The sequence below is a fragment of the Terrapene carolina genome, unplaced genomic scaffold, assembly GCF_002925995.2.
Source record: "Terrapene carolina triunguis isolate 2854851 unplaced genomic scaffold, T_m_triunguis-2.0 Scaffold111, whole genome shotgun sequence".
NCBI classification, from domain to species: domain Eukaryota; kingdom Metazoa; phylum Chordata; order Testudines; family Emydidae; genus Terrapene; species Terrapene triunguis.
Genome location: NW_020664462.1, coordinates 17,563,837 through 17,585,504, shown reverse-complemented (window position 1 = coordinate 17,585,504; position 21,668 = coordinate 17,563,837). Strand labels below are relative to the sequence as shown.

Sequence of the window (21,668 nt, the reverse complement as noted above, 5' to 3'; positions counted from 1 at the left end):
GAAGGGGAAAAAAAACTTGATTATATAGTGAATGCTGCAGACTCATCAAAATCCCAGCTTTTCCTTAAGTCTCTGTATCTTAATTTTTCTAACAGATGTCAACAAATACAAGCTTGAAAAAGCTATTGGACTGAAGATTCTGCAGACTGGCGTAGGGGAGGTAAGTGACTTGGGGGCGTTTTTTACTCTCAAAAACATTTTAATTGTTCTTTTATGAAATCCTAGAGCTCATGGATATATATGAACTACCAGTGCTAATAATGCTAAGGGCCTTTTTATGATACAGCTGCATCTGTCAAAGTGCCACATAGTGCCATACCCCATGGAGAATAAAGCACAAAACTTATGTGTAAAGCTCAGCAGCCATTAAGAAATGCACTTCCTAGCTTTGTTGTATATAAGGTACAAAATCCCCAAAGATGATCAAGGCAATTGAAGTGTCTTATTATCCCCCCGGTTTCAATGGAGTACAATCTCATCTAGATCAATTAAAATCTAAATTTGGGGTAAAGTGTCTTTTGATGTAAAGGATGAACCTATCTGTGAATCACTTGCTTATTTTCAGTGCATTTTTTATTTAATTTGAAATATAAATAAAATATTTCTGTTCCATTATGGTGATTTGAAGCAAAAACTCTATTAAGGATTTTATCATTTATTAATTAAGATGATGCTCTCTGCTAAGAACCTTGTATGAACTGCAGGTGAATACTAATTTTGGTGCTAATTTTATGTACATAAAGGGATTTTTTTTCTTTTATAATTCAGTAATTTTGCTAGTGGAAAATGCTCATAGGTCTGGACAGATGTTTGTTTCTTGTGTTTATATTACTCTTGGTATTAAGAATAATTAACCACAAATTGGTAACATTGAAGTAAATTAACTATTTGATTCATTCTCAATTTCTGGTGTTTCTTCTTCTTTGATGGTTCATGACTAATGGCCCATTCTGCAAAGTTTAAGCACATGAGTAACTTTATGCACATAAGTAAAGGCTTGGTCCCTAAAGCGCTGCCAATTCTGAGAATTACTGAGTACCCGCAGCTTCAATTGGTTTATGGCTGTAAGGATCTGATCCTGCAAACAGGCCAGATCTTTGGCTAGTGTAAGTTAACATTGGTGCTATGCTGAGGATTCTGATCCAGGTGTGCATAACTCTACTTATGTGACTAGTCCCCTGACGTCAGTGGGACTACTCGTGTTAGTAAAGTTATACCTGTACTTCAAGGGTTGGAGTCTCTGTGTATGATCCAAACAACATTGAAGTCAACCCCCGTTGATTTCAGTGGGTTTGGGATCAGGCTGTCAGTGTGGAACTTTTTTGAGAGTCTGAATCTGATATTCACCTGCTATAATTTGGCAGTCAATTTAGTCAATTCCTACTTTCAGCATTATTTTCAGAATTTAGTACTTCACTTAAATAGTCAATATATGTTGTGCCAGAGAAGAGCTTCGTAGAAAGTGAGCAATGTGCCTAGAAGGTGTCTGATTTGGAGCTAAATGGAAAGAATGTGAAGGATAAATTAAACGAATATCTGGTAGAAACTTTTCCCACAAAGAATAGGTTGGCATAACCGATATTATTGATTGATTGATTGATTGATGTTTCCTCAGTGCCTTTTAAACTCTGATTTGGATTAATGAAACATTTGAAAGTTAACAGCATTCTGCAACATAATGCATTTTTAGCAGGCAATAAGCAGAAAGAAATGAACCCAGGTGAAGCATGAATCCAAGGTTTAAATATATCCTAGGTTATTAGTAAGGTATAGTGACCATCAGGAAAAATAACCAAGCTGTTTGGCACATTAAGATGACAGATAAAACTCTCGATTCTACTGCCTATATATTTTGTTAGATGTGAACTCATAAAATGACTCTCTCAGTTCTGTGCTTTCCCCCATCTACGTCTTATCAGTTATGATTATGTATATAAAAAATAAATTTCTGCACAGTCGCATCTACATGAAAAAGAATGGAGCTCTATGATTAAGCCATTTATTTGTTGACTCAGGATCATATTCAGTTTTGGCCAGGTTAAATCCAACTATACTAATCCAGTCTAATGGTTCATTTTCAGTTAATCGTTGTGCTTACTATAGTTAAGCCAAATAAAAGGACAGCTATAACCAAATTGAAAGATACTTTTGTTGGATCAGGATATCTTCTGAGGCAAATTGTGGATCCAGTAGTTAGACGTTATGGTAACTGTAAATCACTTAGCCAAGATGTTCAAATCAGAAGGACTCAGAATAAACACCCTGATTTTGTAAATGAGAAATGACCTTTTTTGTCTTTCCATGAGTCAGATTCATGACACAGTTAATGAGTAGATCATTTCATTTTCATTTGCAGAATTTTAGAACAGGGTGGAATGTCTTTATGTAACATCTTTCCTATTTCAAGTAACCCAAAGATTTCAAGAGAAAAATGAGCCAGATACTAGCAAAAGGTGCTGAGGTTATATAAACAAATACAGCTACTGTTCTATGCTCAGCAATATCTCATAAGTTGCATTTTACATTGGAACCTGTTTTAGGTTTTGATCCTGTTCCCATTGAGATCAATAGGAGTTTTGCCACAATAAGAAATGAGTAGACACCAAGGACTAAATCAAGCCCTCAAGGCACAACCCTGCATTGAAAGCAGTGTGAAGGCACCTCACCCCATTGGGGGTGGGGAGGAAGCAGAATGCTTGCCAGAGCTCCTGACTGGTCTGGGGAAATGCAAACAGCCATACCTTTTTAAGGGATGCAGCATACTTTCCCCTCTTAAGCTATCTGTTTCAGTCATGTCTCTGCATATTCTCTACCTTCTTCTGGCAGCACCTTGGAAACAGACTTGAGCGCCGCTGAGTGCCGGGGCTGTAATTCTAGCATGTCCTTATGGGAAACCATACAAAGGTTAGGAGGCACCATTGTCACGGGTAATACAGAAGGCATACTAGAATGTGCTTCTTGGGATCTACACAGTCAACTGCACCTTCTCTAATGGGCAAAATCTAGTCCTTTTTCTTCCTTCCTGCCGTGACCAAGCCAGCAGGATCCAGCTAGAGTTTCAGACCAAATGTTACTTCAATTTGATTTCCTTGACCTCATAATAGTCTGTGGAGAAGGATACCGTGAAAGGGTGAAACAGCCAGGAAACGAGTTAAGGGCTTTCTGCTTGTCACATGACTCAGCAGATGCTTGTGGGGAGGTGGGGGGCAGTGTTCTATTTCTGGGACTGAAAGAAGGAAGGGGAAAGGCCTCTGGTGATTGTAGCTTGTTGGTCGGGGGAATAGCTTTGTTTTGTTTTCATGAGTTTTTGTCTTTGTGTAATAATATTGTGCTCTGAGGCCTCTGAGGCAAGATTCTTAACCAGACTTGGGTGTGGCACTAGTTCTCTCCTGGACTGGTGAAGGAGCCCACCAGCTTACAGATATATTATTTTAGATTTTTCTCTACTAATTTTCTAATGTGGAATGTTAATTGCATGTATAGGATCTGAATTATAGTGCTCTGTGATTCACTAATGTAATGACAGACACTGAATTAAAATAGCTTTTTAAACCAAGTGGAAATATCTCAAAACAAAATATAAGTGAAACGAGCATTCTGCTGTAGACTCTCATGTTCCAGAGTAGATCAGTGATATTTTGACATATTTCAGGGAAATCGCAGTTTCAGATATTTTGATAAGTTTTGGAATTATGTTGAAATTAGTGTTATTAAAATAAAACATAAAGATCAATATTTAAAAAATCATCATGGGGAATGGTGAAACGGGAAGCCACAGGTGTATGGTAGGGGACTGTCTATAATGAAATAAATGCTTCTTGGGAAAGGCATCACATTCCCAAATTACTACCTTCCCTATTGGAATAAAGGTATTAAATCTGAAGTGTTACAGATAACTTTGAAAACACATTCTCAAATGTAGCACAGATGTATACTGGTTGTAATATTTCAGCACATTGCCAGATAGTCTGGAAAAGGCAGTTGGGAGAAACCATCGGAAGAGATGGCAGAAATAATGTCACCCCCTTTGACTGAGCTGGCTTGCCTGCCATTTTTTAGGGCTGGGCTGCAATATAGGAGTCTGGTTGGACTCTCACCTGCTACTAGAAAATCAGCTAGCAACTATGGCTAGCTCGACTTTTTTTTTCTTTTCCCCATCCTCATAAGGGTAGGAGGTTCTGTCAGAGGCGGGCATTGCAACTGTCATTGATGATTTTGTCACCTCCAAATTAGACTACAGCCATGTGTTCTGCATGGACCTACAATGTAAATCTATCCAGAAATTGAAGCTGGCGCAGAATTTGACAACTGGTTTGTAATGAAGTACTTCTTGCCAGAGAATGCGATGCCAGCATTTTGAAATTACCCTAATTAAGTACCAGATAGAATGGAAAATGTGGTTTTTGGCCTTTAAAGCCCTAATTTGTAGGGCCTGGGACCTACAGATATTGCCTTTGTTCCTGAGCCATGCTACCACAGCCCTAATTGGATAAGAGAAAGGGGGCAGCTGGCAGAGCATTCTCCACCAGAGCGCCTCAGCTTTGGGACTTGTTCCTCCCACTTATCTGTAAAAGTACTAGTTTTTGGACCAGCAGGTACCATTTGTTTTTCCTAGTTGTGAGTGAATGGGGAGATTCTAACAGGGGCTCTTCAGTCTGATTTTTGCTGCTGTGTAGTTTCCTGTTGCTGTTGATATCTAGATTAACAATTAATGGATAGTTACTGGAGTGGACTGTATTATGCCTGCATACTTAGAAACTGTTAAGGAATGCCTGGAGCAAAAGGTACTTCTTTTTAATGGATGCTTGTGCGATTCTAAATACATTAATAAAATCAAAAAGAATTTAAAAGCATTAAATATTGATTAACAGATACAGTATCTAAATACTTCAAAACATTTTTACTTGCTCCACCTATCAACAATGACTTTATTCTACAAGACTAAATAATATCAATTTCTAAGTCACTTTTACATTTTAAAATATCCCATGTTAATTTTGAAGAGAATAATATTAATTTTATGAACTCATACTCACATTGAGAAGTGTCTTACTGTGCAAGTATTGTGGGAATATGTGTATTGTAAAGTAGTACTAATAAGTAATGGTATCAGAATTTGGTCCTATAATTGCATATAGAATTAATTCTTAATTCAACTGTAAGGAATAAAATTAAACATAAGGTAAATTTTCCCACAGAGAATAATGGAGCTGTATGGTTCATTTGGTAAGTCCTTATACTTTTTTTTCAAATGCATTGTTGATAATATTTACAGTCTATGTTAATGCTATAATTTAATTATTCATTATTGTACATAGCCCACTAGAAGGATGCTTTTAAAATAATTTTCGTCCACAGTGTTATAAAAGGCCAAAGAAAGATGCATAATGTGCAAAATAAAAATGATGTATTTACAATGTAATCTTTGTAATATGCCCTGTGTAATAGCATATTGTATATAAAATGTGCTAGAATCATAACGATCAGTGGGGCTACTGGATGATCACTCCAGGAAGATCACTCAAGGAAGAAATGGCCATTGCAGAGAAGATAAATAAATAATTTGCGTTGATCTTCACTGCAGAGGAAGTGAGGGAGATTCCCACACCTAAGCCATTCTATGTAGGTGACAGAGCTCAGGAACTGTCCCAGTTGAGGTGTCAGTAGAGGAGGTTTTGGAACAAATAGATAAACTAAAGAGTAATAAGTCACAGGACCAGATGGTACTCACCCAAGAGTTCTGAAGGACTTCAAATATGAAATTATAGAACTACTAACTGTGGTATGTAACCTATCGCTTAAATCAGCCTCTGTATGAGATGACTGGTGGATAGCTAATGTGAAGCTCATTTTTAAAAAAGGCTCCAGAGGCAATAATGGCAATTACAGGCCAGTAAGCCTAACTTCAGTACCAGGCAAATTGGTTGAAACTGTAGTAAAGAACAGAATTATCAGACACATAGATGACCATGATATGTTGGGGAAGTGTGAGCCTGGCTTTTGTAAAGGGAAATCATGCCTTACCAATCTATTAGAATTCTTTGAGGAGGTCAACAAACATGTGGGCAAGAGTAATCCAGTGGATATAGTATACCTAGACTTTCAAAAATCTTTTGACGAGGTTCCTCACCAAAGGCTTTTAAGCAAAGTAGGCAGGAGGGAAGGTCCTCTCACGGGTCTGTAGCTGGTTAAAAGATAGGAAACAAAGGGTAGGAATAAATGGTGAGTTTTTACAGTGGAAAGGGGTAAATAGTGGGGTCCCCCAAGGATCTGTACTTGGGCCAATGCTGCTCAACATATCCATAAATGATCTGGAAAAAGGTGGCAAAGTTTGCAAATGGTACAAAATTACTCAGGATAGTTAAATCCAAAGCAGACTATGAAGAATTACAAAGGGATCTAAAAAAACTGTGTGACTGGGCAAGAAAATGTTGAAATTGATTAAATTCAGTGTTGATAAGCACAAAGGAGTGCACATTGGAAAATATAATCCCATCTAGACATACAAAATGATGGAGCTAAATTAGCAGTTACCACTCAAGAAAGAGATCTTGGAGTCATTGTGGAAAGTTCTCTGAAAACTTCCATTCAATGCGCAGCAGCAGTTAAAAAAACTAACACAATGTTAGGAACCATTAGGAAAGGGATAGATAATAAGTCAGAAAAGATCATAATGCCACTATATAAAACCATGTTACGCCCACACCTTGGTACGCCCATACCTTGAATACTGTGTGCAGTTCTGGTCGCCCCATCTCAGAAAAGATATATTAGAATTGGAAAAGATATAGAGAAGGGCAAGAAAAATGATTAAATGTATGGAACAGCTTCCATATGAGGAGAGATTAAAAAGACAGAGACTGTTCCTCTTAGAAAAGACACAACTAAGGGGGAATATGATAGAGCTCTATAAAATCATTAATGGTATGGAGACAGTGAATAGGGAAGTGTTATTTACCCTTCACATAACACAAGAACCAGGATTACCTAGTGAAATTAATAAGCAACAGGTTTAAAACAAACATAAGAAAATACTTCTTCACACAACACACAGTCAGCCTGTGGAACTCATTGCCAGGGGATCTTGTTAAGGCCAAAAGTGTAACTCGGTTAAAAAAAGAATTAGATAAAAACAAAAGAATGGCCATACTAGGTCAGACTAATGGTCCATCTAGCCCTTGTCCTCCAACAGTGACCAATGCCAGATTCTTAAAAAGTAATGAACAGAACAGGGCAATTGTTGAGTGATCCATTTACTGTTGTCCAGTCCCAGCATCTGGCAGCCAGAGGCTTAGGGGCTCCCAGAGTGTGGGGTTGCATCATTGACCATCTTGGCTAATAGCCATTGATGGACCTATCCTACATGAACTTATCGAATTCTCTTTTGGCCTTCACAGTATCTCCTGGCAATGAGTTCCACAGGTTGATTGTGCGTTGTTTGGCAGGCTTCCTCCATCTGATGTGCTTAAAAAATATTGCTGTTAGCTTTTGTGTCTTTTGCTAGTTGCTTTTCAAATTCTTTTTTGGCTTGCCTAATTATACTTTAACACTTCTATGTTCCTTTCTGTTTTCCTCAGTAGGATCACACTTCCAATTTTTAAAGGATGCCTTTTTTCCCCTCTAACTGCCTTTTTTACTCTGTTGTTTAACCATGGCAGCATTTTTTGTCCTCTTACTATCTTTTTTTAATTTGAGCCTCTATTATCGTGTTTTTTAAAAGTTTCCATGCAGCTTGCAGGCATTTCACTCTTCTGACTGTTCCTTTTAATTTTAATTTAACTAGCTTTCTCATTTTTGTGTAGTTTCCCTTTGTGAAGATAAATGCTACTATGGTGGACTTCTTCAGTATTTCCCCCCCTACAAGGATGTTAAAATTAATTACATTATGGTCACTATTACCAAGTGGTTCAGCTATATTCACTTCTTGCACCAGATCCTCTGTGCAACTTAGAACTAAATCAAAGAATTGCCTCCCCCCTGATGGGTTCCCAGACTAGCTGTTCCAAGAAGCAGTCATTCATGGTGTCTAGAAATTTTATCTCTACATCCCATCCAGATGTGACATGTGTCCAGTCAATATGGGAAAGGTTGAAATCCCCCATTATTATTTAGTTTTCTATTTTTATAGCCTCTATAATCTGCCTGAGCATTTCCTAATCACTGACACCATTGTGGTCAGTAGTATATTTGTACTGCTATACTCTTAATATTTAAGCATGGAATTTCTATCCATAGAGATTCTATGGCACTGTTTGATTCATTTCAAAATTTTACTGTATTTGATTCTATGCTTTCTTTTACATATAGTGTTACTCAAGCACCAGTGTGACCTACTCTGTCATTCCTGTATATTTTGTATTCTTGTATTAAGGCAGTCAAGTTCACCAATCTTATTATTTAGACTTCTTGCATATGTATACAAGCACTTATACAATTTGTCAATATTTAGTTGACTGCCTTCATGTGATGTAATTGAATGGGATTCTTTCATTTGACTGCTTCTCCTCATTTCCTAACCTGTACTTAATTAACTTCTGTCCTCTCCTTTTTACTAGGATATAGAGAATCCCCATTAACAGATCCTCCCCTAAGGGATGTCTCTGTCTGAACCAGATACTCCTCTGCACCTGTAGGCTTTCCTCTAGCCTTTAGGTTACTCATAGACTCATAGACTTAAAGGTCAGAAGGGACCATTATGGTCATCTAGTCTGACCTCCCGCATGATGCAGGCCACAAAAGCTGACCCACCCACTTTCCCTTAACTCAGCTGTTGAAGTCTCCAGATCGTGATTTAAAGACTTCAAGTCGCAGAGAATCCTCCAGCTTGCGACCCCTGCCCAATGCTGCGGAGGAAGGCGAAAAACCTCCAGGGCCTCTGCCAATCTACCCTGGAGGAAAATTCCTTCCCGACCCCAAATATGGCGATCAGTAGAACCCCGAGCATACAGGCAAGATTCTCTAGCCAGACCCACATTTTACCAGCGATGGCACTTTATTACCTAATTGACTAAAATCACGTTATCCCATTAAACCATTCCCTCCATAAACTTATCTAGCCTAATCTTGAAGCCAGAGAGGTCTTTCGCCCCCACCATTTCCCTCGGAAGGCTGTTCCAAAATTTCACCCCTCTGACGGTTAGAAACCTTCGTCTAATTTCAAGCCTAAACTTCCCCACGGCCAGTTTATATCCATTCGTTCTCGTGTCCACATTAGTACTGAGCTGAAATAATTCCTCTCCCTCCCTGGTATTTATCCCTCTGATATATTTAAAGAGAGCAATCATATCCCCCCTCAGCCTTCTTTTGGTTAGGCTAAACAAACCGAGCTCCTCGAGTCTCCTTTCATAGGAAAGGTTTTCCATTCCTCGGATCATCCTAGTGGCCCTTCTCTGTACCTGTTCCAGTTTGAATTCATCCTTTTTAAACATAGGAGACCAGAACTGCACACAGTACTCCAAATGAGGTCTCACCAGCGCCTTGTATAACGGAAGGAGCACCTCCTTGCCCCTACTAGAAATACCTCGCCTAATGCATCCCAAGATCGCATTAGCTTTTTTAACAGCCGCGTCACATTGCCAGCTCATAGTCATCCTGCGATCAACCAGGACTCCGAGGTCCTTCTCCTCCTCCGTCACTTCTAACCGATGCGTCCCCAGCTTGTAACTAAAATTCTTGTTAGTCATCCCTAAATGCATCACCTTACACTTCTCACTATTAAATCTCATCCTATTATTATTACTCCAATTTATAAGGTCATCTAAGTCTCCCTGCAGAATATCCCGATCCTTCTCCGAATTAGCAATACCTCCCAACTTTGTGTCATCCGCAAACTTTATCAGCCCACTCTTACATTCGGTTCCGAGGTCAGTAATAAATAGATTGAATAAAATCAGACCCAAAACCGAACCTTGAGGAACCCCACTGGTGACCTCCCTCCAACCTGACAGTTCCCCTTTCAGTACTACCCGCTGCAGTCTCCCCTTTAACCAGTTCTTTATCCACCTCTGGATTTTCATATCGATCCCCATCTTTTCTAGTTTAACCAATAATTCCTCATGCGGTACCGTATCAAACGCTTTACTAAAATCGAGGTATATTAGATCCACCGCATTCCCTTTATCTAGAAGGTCTGTTACTTTCTCAAAGAAGGAGATCAGGTTGGTTTGGCACGATCTACCTTTCGTAAACCCATGTTGTAATTTGTCCCAATTACCGTTCAACTCAAGGCCCTTAACTACTTTCTCCTTCAAAATTTTTTCCAAGACCTTGCATACTACAGATGTTAAACTAACAGGCCTGTAATTACCCGGGTCACTTTTTTTCCCCTTCTTGAAAATAGGAACCACGTTAGCTATTTTCCAGTCCAACGGTACCACCCCCGAGTTTACAGATTCATTAAAAATTATCGCTAAGGGGCTTGCAATTTCTTGCGCCACTTCCTTCAATATTCTAGGATGAAGATCATCCGGTCCGCCCGATTTGGTCCCATTTAGCTGCTGAAGTTTAGCTTCCACCTCTAATACTGTAATGTCATTCCCTCCTTCTTTATTCCCCTCTGTCCTGCTCCCTCTATTCCTAAGCCCTTCATTAGCCTTATTAAAGACTGATGCAAAATATTCATTTAGATATTGTGCCATGCCTAGATTATCCTTAATCTCCACTCCATCTACATTCTTCAGCGGTCCCACTTCCTCTTTCTTTGTTTTCTTCCTATTTATATGGCTATAAAACCTCTTTCTATTTGATTTAATTCCCCCCCGCAAGGTCCAACTCTACACGGCTTTTGGCCTTTCTCACTGCATCCCTACATGCTCGGACCTCAATAAGGTAGGTTTCCTTGCTGATCCCTCCCCTCTTCCATTCTTTGTATGCTTTCTGTTTTTTCTTAATTGCCCCTTTGAGACGCCCACTCATCCAGCTAGGTCTAAATCTCCTGCCTACTAATTGTTTTCCCTTTCTTGGTATACAGGCCTCGGACAGCTCATGCAACTTCAATTTGAAATAATTCCAGGCGTCATCTGCCTTTAGATCCCTAAGTATGTTATCCCAATGCACTTCCCTAAGTAGTTGCTTTAATTTATTAAAGTTGGCCTTTTTAAAATCGTAAACCTTAGTCAGAGTTTTATTTCTGTTAAACCTTCCATTTAGTTTAAACCGAATTAGCTCATGGTCACTCGAGCCAAGGTTGTCCCCTACAACCACTTCCTCAACGAGGTCCTCACCACTCACCAGCACCAAATCTAAAATTGCATCCCCCCTCGTCGGTTCAGTTACTACTTGATGAAGGAATTCATCTGCTAGCACATCTAGGAACATCTGAGCCCTATTATTGTTACTAGCATTTGTTCCCCAATCTATATCTGGGAAGTTAAAGTCCCCCATGATTACACAGTTCTTATTAGTTTTTACTTCCCTAAAAACATTAAATAGTTCTCTGTCCTCATCCAGGCTAGATCCCGGCGGTCTATAGCACACCCCAAGCACTATCTCAGGGGAGGCTCTAGTAGTTCTATTACCCAGTGTAATTATTGCCCAGACAGACTCTGTCTTATCCATTCCATCACTTATTATTTCTTTGCATTTTACCTCATTATTGACATACAATGCCACTCCCCCACCTTTACCTTTTTTCCGGTCATTCCTCAACAGCACATACCCTTCCATACCTGTACTCCAGTCATGACTACCGTTCCACCACGTTTCGGTTATTCCCACGATATCAGGTTTCATTTCTCGGACCAGGAGCTCCAATTCCTCCATTTTGTTACCTAGGCTTCTCACATTGGTGTATAAACATCTTACTGTATGCTGTCTATCCTTTCTCGCATTACTTATGCAATTTGGTACGGACCCCATACTGTCCCTCTGCCCCCTCTTTCTTGTGTCCAATCCCGTACCCCTACCTATATCTGTGCTTATCTTTTCACACTCCTTTTCAGTGTTGGACTCAGGCGTGGAGATTAACTGGACATCTCCCAACCGTCTCCCCCAAATTTCTAGTTTAAAGCCCTTTTGATGAGATGAGCCAGCCTCCCTCCCAGAAGTCTATTTTCTTCCTTACTCAGGTGAAGTCCATCCCGCGAGAACAGCTGTCTGTCCCCGAAAGCCTCCCAGTGGCCATACATCCCAAAGCCCTCCTTATAACACCACTCCCTTAGCCAGCTATTTATCCTCACAATTCTGTCAGCCCTCTGCTGTCCTTCTCTAGGAACAGGCAGAATCCCACTGAAGATAATCTGAGCCTCAACTTCCTTAAGTGTCTTCCCCAGTCTGGCATAATCTCCCTTGATTCTCTCTAGCGAGAACCTAGCCGTGTCATTTGTTCCTACGTGGAGGATGATCAAGGGGTTCTTACCTGCTCCTTTTAGGATCCTTTTCAACCGCAGGTCCACATCCCGTATCTTAGCGCCCGGCAGACAGCACACCCTTCTGTTTTCTGGGTCCGCTCTGGTCACAGGCCTGTCTATCCTCCTCAGTAAGGAGTCTCCAATCACATAAACCTTCCTTTGCCTGGTGACAGTACGATCTACAAATCTATCCGCTGTTCCCTGTAGTCGTAACTCCTGTCTCTTTCTATTTTCTCCTATAGTCCCCCTAGTGCCATCCTGTGACCTCCCTGGGCCGAGTACTGGCGCTGTCTCCATCAACTCTTCCCCTCTCTCTATCGGACTAGTCGCTCTTCTTTTCTTCCTCTGCCTCCCACCATCAGTTACCACCAGCTGTGTCCCCTCCTCGTTACCCAAACACCCAAACCTGTTCCTGAGTTCTAATTCCCCCTCACTAGCTCTCCTAGGTTAAAAACTTCTCTACAATCTTTTTAATTTTACATGTCAGCAGTCTGGCTCTGGTTTTGGTTTAGGTGAAGCTCAGCCTTTCTGTATAGGTTTCTCCTTTCCCCAGTTCCTAATAAACTTAAAACTGTCCTCCCTACACCATCGTTTCATCCACGCATTAAGACCCTGCAGATCTGCCTAACTGGCCCTGCACATAGAACTGGAAGCATTTCAGAGAATCCTACCATGGAGGTCCTGAACTTTAATGTCTTACCTAGCCAGGGCCAGCTCCAGGCACCAGCTTACCAAGCAGGTGCTTGGGGCGGCCACTTCGGAGAGGGGCGGCACGTCCAGCTGTTCGGCGGCAATTCGGCGGACGGTCCCTCACTCTTGCTCAGAGCGAAGGACCTCCCGCCGAATTGCGGCTTTTTTTGTTTGTTTGTTTTTGTTTGGCTGCTTGGGGCGGCCAAAACCCTGGAGCCGGCCCTGTACCTAGCAGCCTAAATTTGCCCTCCAGAACTTTCTCCTTCCTTTCCCTATTCATTGGTATCTACATGTATCACGACCACTGGCTCCTCCCCAGCACTGCACATAAGTCTGTCTAGATGTCCCAATATATCCTCAACCTTTGCACCTGGTAGGCAATTTACCATACGGTTCTCCCAGTCATCACAAACCCAACTCTCTGTATGTCTAATAATTGAATTCCCCATTACTATTACTGTTACTATTAGGTAAGTTCATGTAGGATTTGTTCATCAGTGGCAGTTAGCCAAGATGGTCAGTGACGTCGCAACCCCATGCTTTGAGTGTCCCTAAACCTCTGACTGCCAGAAGCTGGGACTGAACAACAGGGGATGGATCATTCGATAAATTGCCCTCTGAAGCATCTGGCAGTAGCTTCTGTGAGAAGACAGGACACTGGGCTAGATGCACTTCTAGTCTGACCCTGTATGGCCATCTTTATGTTCTTATGTTTTATTGAGGATGTTTCCAGTCCTGCAACCACTTAGGCATCTGCGTAACTTTAATCACATAATTAAATATCCTGACTTCCATCATATACTCACATACTTAAAGTTAAGCACATGCCCAGGTGATAGTAAGGCTGTCTTTCACTTATCAAACAGATTCTGGCTGTGAAAGGGCAAAGTTCTAATGTTTCTTCCCAGTATTTGACATGCACATTACATAGAAAAAAGTATTTTGACATGTGAATGATGGGTTGCAGCTTCAGCTTTGAAATTTGGTGTCTGTGGTAATTTCCTTTCTTACATTCTAATTGTGACATCCCTCTGTCCTTCTTTACACATTTTGTTAAAGAAAAAGAGATTATAATTATAATTAGATACATATGAAATAATGAGCTTGATATTCAGAGGCAACTATCAGTTTATTCTGATGTGCGTTTTCCTACTGAAACATTGTAAGAAGCTCACGTAGTCAAATGTCATGTTGGTTTATGAATTCCTTTACAGTAGTACTCTGATTTAAAGTAGCAGAAGTGCTAAGTGATGTGGCAGTTTCTATGGTAACTACAGTTATTCAGTGCTGTGTACAATGAAAGCGGTAAGGTCTGCCTTGTGGCTGTAGGAACTTATGCATCCTCTTATTGTTTTTTTTAACATTTTCAACTTTTTTTTAAAGTAACATATGTTAGTTTCAAGGCTATGTCTTGTCTTTGGGCCATATCAAGCCATTGATTTTTAAGCAGGACTTCCAACTGAAATCCACCAGAAAGCTCCAGAGAAAAATGAGTTAGATACAAGCAATGAATCCATTGGCTACATAGGCAAGTGTGCCATTCAAATCAATGGAGTTCTTCTTCAAAATCATTGTCATAATCTAGCCTTTCATGTGATAGCCTGCATTGGTCACATGCATAGTGGGGAGAGGCAGTATTTTTAAATAGGAACATAAGGTTGTCCATACCAGATGAAGTTATTAGTCCATGAAGTCTAGCATCCTTCCTCCAGCAGTGACCTGTTCCTGGAGAATCAGAGGAAAGTGAAAACACCCATAATGCACCTAGTCAGATTAAAGCTGTTCATGAAGACAAAATTCTTTCTGATCTCTTCAGTGGCCACCTTATGCCTTGAAGCTTGAGATCTGGTTACCCCTAACTTAAGGCCCAGTGCTGTAAGGTGCTGGAGTGCCCTCAACTCCCACTAAATGAAAAGGAGTTGAGGGCTCTCTTCACCTCGTAGAATTTTAGATCCTTATCCTGAATAACTATAAATGTTGTTTCTAGTTATAAAATTATTAAGCCTCACTTTTTAAAATCTAGCTAGTGTTTTCTCTGATCTTTGAAAGTGGTATATTCTATAGACTGGGTCACTGAAGGACTAAGCAGTTGACTCTTCTGAGAAAAAGAACAGTTCTGTCCTTTTCCTGAGGAAAAAATCATAGGGTTTTTATGGCTATCATCAGAGGCATTACTTAGTGGTCTATGCATCAAACTTTAAACACTTATGTGTGTTACATTGGTGGAAATCCCATTGACGCCTATGGAACTACTCCAGGCTTTCACCACTGTAGTTATAAAAATGTAGCTCCTACATTCCTTAGCACTAGAAGTTTAAATTCTAGCAGTCAACTCAGCCCTTATTTTTTTCTGCATAGGTACAAAAGTACTGTGCAGTTTACTCTGTTTAGTTATTTTCCAACAGGACTTAAAAGCCAAGGTCCTGTCTGCTTTACATGAAGATAGCCAACATTTCCTTTACCTTGCATAGAACTACCGTTTTGTACCAAGGGGCCGCAAGATTTCAGTGCTGCTGTATGTGTCCAGTTGTACTTCACTTTACCATCCTTTGGAATGAAAGGCTTTATATATTGTAGATCTAAGATGATATTTTAGTTGGAATATTTTCAACTACATTCTAAATTTAGACATGAAACTTTCTATTTTATTCCAAATTTAGAAGCTCTGTTTTGGGGGGTTATTTTGTGTGGTTTTTTGTTCTGGTTTGTTGGGGTTTTTTTGTACTATCTCCTCATCTTTTCACTGGTAAAATTGTTTGAAGGAGTTTTGGCAACACAGATGTTTGATGTGTTTTGACCATAGCTTAGAGTTTATTCTTCTTTTTTGGCTAAAGTTACAGGGGGAAGGTAAAGTACAATCTCAAATTTAAGGATGTACCCACTTTCCACCCCCAAAAAGCTTCTGTTAGAAAGCTTTGCAATTTTATAGATCATGAACTTTGGCCATGTACAGCATCACAAAGTAGGTTCTCTCCAGTACATGGATGTAACTGCTATTAGGATCACTAAGCAGTATGCACAGGTATCAAGGAGGCAACTGATCCCTTAAGGCTATATATTGCCCTTGATCTGCAGCAAAATTCCCATTATTATCAATATAAGATTGCATGTACTTATCAAGGGCAGTATGGCTTAGGCTATAGAAGTATGATGCAGTGACGTACATGAAAACCATTCTTGGGAAAGCATGATAGTTTTAAAAACAAGTGCACACTATTACTTACCTACATGCTTCCAGCTTCCATCCAGGACACATCACACGATCCATTGTCTACAGCCAAGCCCTAAGATACAACCGAATTTGCTCCAATCCCTCAGACAAAGACAAACACCTACAAGATCTTTATCAAGCATTCTTAAAACTACAATACCCACCTGGGGAAGTGAGGAAACAGATTGACAGAGCGAGATGGGTACCCAGAAATCACCTACTACAGGACAGGCCCAACAAGGAAAATAACAGAACACCATTGACCATCATGTATAGCCCCCAGCTAAACCCTCTCCAATGCATTATCAACGATCTACAACCTATCCTGGAAAACAATCCCTCACTCTCACAGACCTTGGGAGGCAGGCCAGTCCTCGCTTACAGACAGCCCCCAAACCTGAAGCAAATACTCACCAGCAACTACACACCACAGAAACACCAACCCAGGAACCAATCCCTGTAGCAAACCTCGTTGCCTACTCTGTCCCCATATCTACTCTAGCAACACCATCAGAGGACCCAACCACATCAGCCACACCATCAAGGGCTCATTCACCTGCATGTCTACTACTGTGATATATGCCATCATGTGCCAGCAATGCCCCTCTGCCATGTACATTGGCCAAACCTGAAAGTCCCTACGTAAAAGAATAAATGGACACAAATTGGACATCAGGAATGGCAACATACAAAAGCCAGTAGGTGAACACTTCAATCTCCCTGGACATTCTATAACAGATTTAAAAGTAACTATTCTTCAACAAAAAAACTTCAGAAACAGATTTCAAAGAGAAACAGCAGAACTAAAATTCATTTACAAATTTTACACCATTAATTTGCAATTGAATAGGGACTGGGAGTGGCTGGCTCCTTTTGAAGGAGAAAGTAGTTAAGGACCTTGAGGTGAATGGCAATTGGGACAGATTACAACATGGGTTTACGAAAGGCAGATCGTGCCAAACCAACCTGATCTCCTTCTTTGAGAAGGTAACAGACCTTCTAGATAAAGGAAATGCGGTGGATCTAATATACCTCGATTTTAGTAAAGCGTTTGATACGGTACCGCATGAGGAATTATTGGTTAAATTAGAAAAGATGGGGATCGATATAAAAATCCAGAGGTGGATAAAGAACTGGTTAAAGGGGAGACTGCAGCGGGTAGTACTCAAAGGTGAACTGTCAGGTTGGAGGGAGGTCACCAGTGGGGTTCCTCAAGGTTCGGTTTTGGGTCCGATTTTATTTAATCTATTTATTACTGACCTTGGAACCGAATGTAGGAGTGGGCTTATAAAGTTTGCGGATGACACAAAGTTGGGAGGCATTGCCAATTCGGAAAAGGATCGGGATATTCTGCAGGGAGACTTGGATGACCTTGTAAATTGGAGTAATAATAATAGGATGAGATTTAATAGTGAGAAGTGTAAGGTGATGCATTTAGGGATGACTAACAAGAATTTTAGTTATAAGCTGGGGACGCATAGGTTGGAAGTGACGGAGGAGGAGAAGGACCTCGGAGTCCTGGTTGATCGCAGGATGACTATGAGCCAGCAATGTGACGCGGCTGTGAAAAAAGCTAATGCGATCTTGGGATGCATTAAGCGAGGTATTTCTAGTAGGGACAAGGAGGTGCTGCTTCCGTTATACAAGGCGCTGGTGAGACCTCATTTGGAGTACTGTGTGCAGTTCTGGTCTCCCATGTTTAAAAAGGACGAACTCAAACTGGAACGGGTACAGAGAAGGGCCACTAGGATGATCCGAGGAATGGAAAACCTTTCCTATGAAAGGAGACTCGAGGAGCTCGGTTTGTTTAGCCTAACCAAAAGAAGGCTGAGGGGGGATATGATTGCTCTCTTTAAATATATCAAAGGGATAAATACCAGGGAGGGAGAGGAATTATTTCAGCTCAGTACTAATGTGGACACGAGAACGAATGGATATAAACTGGCCGTGGGGAAGTTTAGGCTTGAAATTAGACGAAGGTTTCTAACCGTCAGAGGGGTGAAATTCTGGAACAGCCTTCCGAGGGAAACGGTGGGGGCGAAAGACCTCTCTGGCTTCAAGATTAGGCTAGATAAGTTTATGGAGGGAATGGTTTGATGGGATAACGTGATTTTAGTCAATTAGGCAATAACGTGCCATCGCTGGTAAAATGTGGGTCCGGCTGGAGAATCTTGCCTGTATGCTCGGGGTTCTACTGATCGCCATATTTGGGGTCGGGAAGGAATTTTCCTCCAGGGTAAATTGGCAGAGGCCCTGGAGGTTTTTTGCCTTCCTCCGCAGCATAGGGCAGGGGTCTCAAGCTGGAGGATTCTCTGCAACTTGAAGTCTTCAAATCACGATCTGGAGACTTCAACAGCTGAGATAAGGGAAATTGGGCGGGCCAGCTTTTGTGGCCTGCATCATGCGGGGGGTCAGACTAGATGACCATAATGGTCCCTTCTGACCTTAAAGTCTATGAGTCTATGAGGCTCATTACAAAAGCAGCTTTGCCTCTCCTGGAATTGACACCTCCTCATCTATTATTGGAAGTGGACTACATCCACCCTGATCGAATTGGCCCTGTCAACACTGGTTCTCCACTTGTGAGGTACTCCCTTCTCTTCATGTGTCATTATATAGTGCCTGCGACTGTAACTTTCACTCCATGCATCTGAAGAAGTGAGGTTTTTTACCCACGAAAGCTTATGCCCAAATAAATTTGTTAGTCTTTAAGGTGTCACCGGACTCCTTGTTGTTTTTATTCGAAAATGTGCTTGATCTGTCTGTCGATGGGAGCTGAGGGCACCATGTGCTTCAGGGCATCAGGACCTGTGACAAGAACATAGTGAAAGATTCCTTACCATTGCAAAGCGAAGAAAATTCATGCACATGTGAAGATTCTTGACACTGACAATGATGCAGTTTTGTTACTGTTGTGGAGGCACATCTCTTTGTGAGCTGTTTAGCTACCTTGTTCTTTATCTTCTCAGCCCTAAAAAGGTAGAGTAATGAATTTATTTTATAAATGTCAGTGGTGTTTTTATGCTGCTGCTTTCAATTGATTGTTAAACTACTAATTTACAGATCTTAGCTAAGTGAATGCAAACAAATTCTGGTCCTCAAAGCTTTGCTAATATACAATATTCAAATTTTAATTTCCAGTCCATCTTAGATTATGGTGATGAAAAACAATATTTAATCCCTCGTTAACACATGAATAAGCAGAAACTGTCATTTTCCACCGAACAATAACGGGATTATCTCAAGAACTGTCAGTTTATGTGAAAACATTATGTTGCCCAAATTTTCATAAAAATTAGCAGTGGATAATATTCAAGAACAGAGCAATGGAAAGAGGAAAAGCTGCATTCATGGTAATAAATATTCATATTTGTCTGCTCAGGAGATGAAAATCTAATCAAGGGGCTATTGATGTGCTGGCTCTTTTTTAACCAAGATGTTTCATCTAAATTGGGTTTGATATGGAAATTAGTCTCACTCCAAGTCCTCCAGGCCATGAGCATGCTGGGATAACACTGGAGGTGTCCAGTGAATCAGATGTTGCTGCTGGCATCTGCTGCTGCAGACAACAAATAAAATAAAATAAATAAAATAAAAATAACGTCTCAATGGTCAACCTCCCAGTAGCTTAGGGTGTTTTCTTTTAAACACTTTAATTTTATCCCAGTTAAATCCTCAATACTGCAGGGTTAAAAATGTCTGTGTTTTTTGCTCTTGTTGACGATTACCATAAATCAGAAGACACTCTGCACGAAGCTTAATGAAATATGTATGATTTAAAAATGGGAAGAAAACTGCAATATGTTGCTGTAGGAGTGTGTGTACGTATATTTGTGTATGTGTGCAACCTGAAGTGATGCCTCTTTTTGCTTGGTTTTTATAGGCCTTGAATTGCACTGAATTAAGCAGCAAGCTAATTAGAAGCCATAATATGTTTTTTTTTTACAATAAAAATATTATATTAGGAAAAAGCATCTTGGTTTATCCAAACTGTGTGGCAGGTGTGTTTTAATATTTATTAAAATGTTCATTTAAAAGATATTCCTTAATAGTATATCACGTATCTAGATGGTTGGCACAGTTGTACCTCTCTGGTATCACTGCTGTCATCCATGCTGCACTTTGTGCATGAAACACTCTTACAAATATCTGTTTCTCAGACTTCCTCTCTCACATAATTCAAATAATTTCCTAAAATACACTCCAGTATTGCCTACAATGAAATATCTTTGCATTATAATTTTAAAAAAAGAAAAGCACAGCCAACATACAGACAAGACATACACACCTATGCTGAGAAACCATGTAATTGTATATCTGTAATGCATGTCCTTCCTTGCGCTTCCTGGTTTATTTTATTGCCTCTTTTTTTTTTATCGAGTCCAACATTAAGTCCCCGATGCTGCGATTGACTGCATGCAGGTGTACCCTGGCCTGAAGATTGTTTGAAGAAGGGAGCTATGTTTTCTCTGAACTGTCTAGCACACTTATAGGTGCTTTTAGATACTAAATAATAGTATCTAAGTACTACCATAGCACACATGAGTAACTGAGTGATTTCAATCCTTCTAGGACCCAAAAGAATGTAGATTGATTTATTTGATTCCTGAAGAAATCATCCTCAAAAATTACATAAATTTGGAGACGTTTCAGGTGTTGTATCATGAACATTCAGCTACATTGTCATAGCAAGAAGGAGAGAAAAAGATGGAATACAGATAAAAAGAGAATACTCTGAAAGAAAATATGTTGTTTCTTGTTGAGCTAGGGCGACGGGTACAAATGCTAGTGACAGTCTGAATAACTGCTTATTGAAATGTCTTCTTCCCATTGAGCTAGACCTACAGCAGATAACAATATGGTAATATCCCTAGTATATTTTCTGTATTCCAGTTAATATGCAAATAAGTCACTGATGGGTAAGTATAAACAGCATGCAAAATGTGGTGTGTAGGTATTGGCAGAGCTGCCATCTTCTATTATACAATCTGTGCTGGCTCCTTTGTCCAAAATGTTTTTCAGAGACTTTTTCTTTCTAATGAATTCCCTTGCCAACTGTGCAGGAGGAAGAGGGGGGAGGAAGCAAGCATGTGGTATGTACAGCAGATGGATCAGCAGCAACGGCATACAGGTGTCTGGCACACAGGTGTTTTCATTTTCTATTTGCCAGGTAGTCAACAGTAGCCAGATATTTTCTGGGGATTCCCTGTAATTATTGCTGAATGAAAGTGCTATCCATTCCTTCTGTTCCTACCAGCTAGTACTAGCTATGTCTATTTCCACTAGCGTTACTGCACCTGCTAAGAATAATCCATTTCAACTACAGGAATGCTTGGACAAGAATTGCCATTTGTTTTCACTCTACCTCCTCCTATTCTGTTTCTTTTATTCTTCTCTGCAACAGGTGAGTGGCAGATTGT

The 21,668-nt window shown here is 40.3% G+C and overlaps 1 protein-coding gene across 1 annotated transcript in view; it reads left to right on the top strand.

Moving 5' to 3' along the window:
- Positions 1-21,668, top strand: part of PTPRN2 (protein tyrosine phosphatase receptor type N2) — a 688,626-nt gene that overhangs the window by 378,847 nt on the left and 288,111 nt on the right. Inside the window, exon 11 of the mRNA XM_029911620.1 lies at positions 96-160. Coding sequence (XP_029767480.1) covers positions 96-160 — 65 coding nt within the window. The remainder of the gene's footprint in view (positions 1-95; positions 161-21,668) is intronic.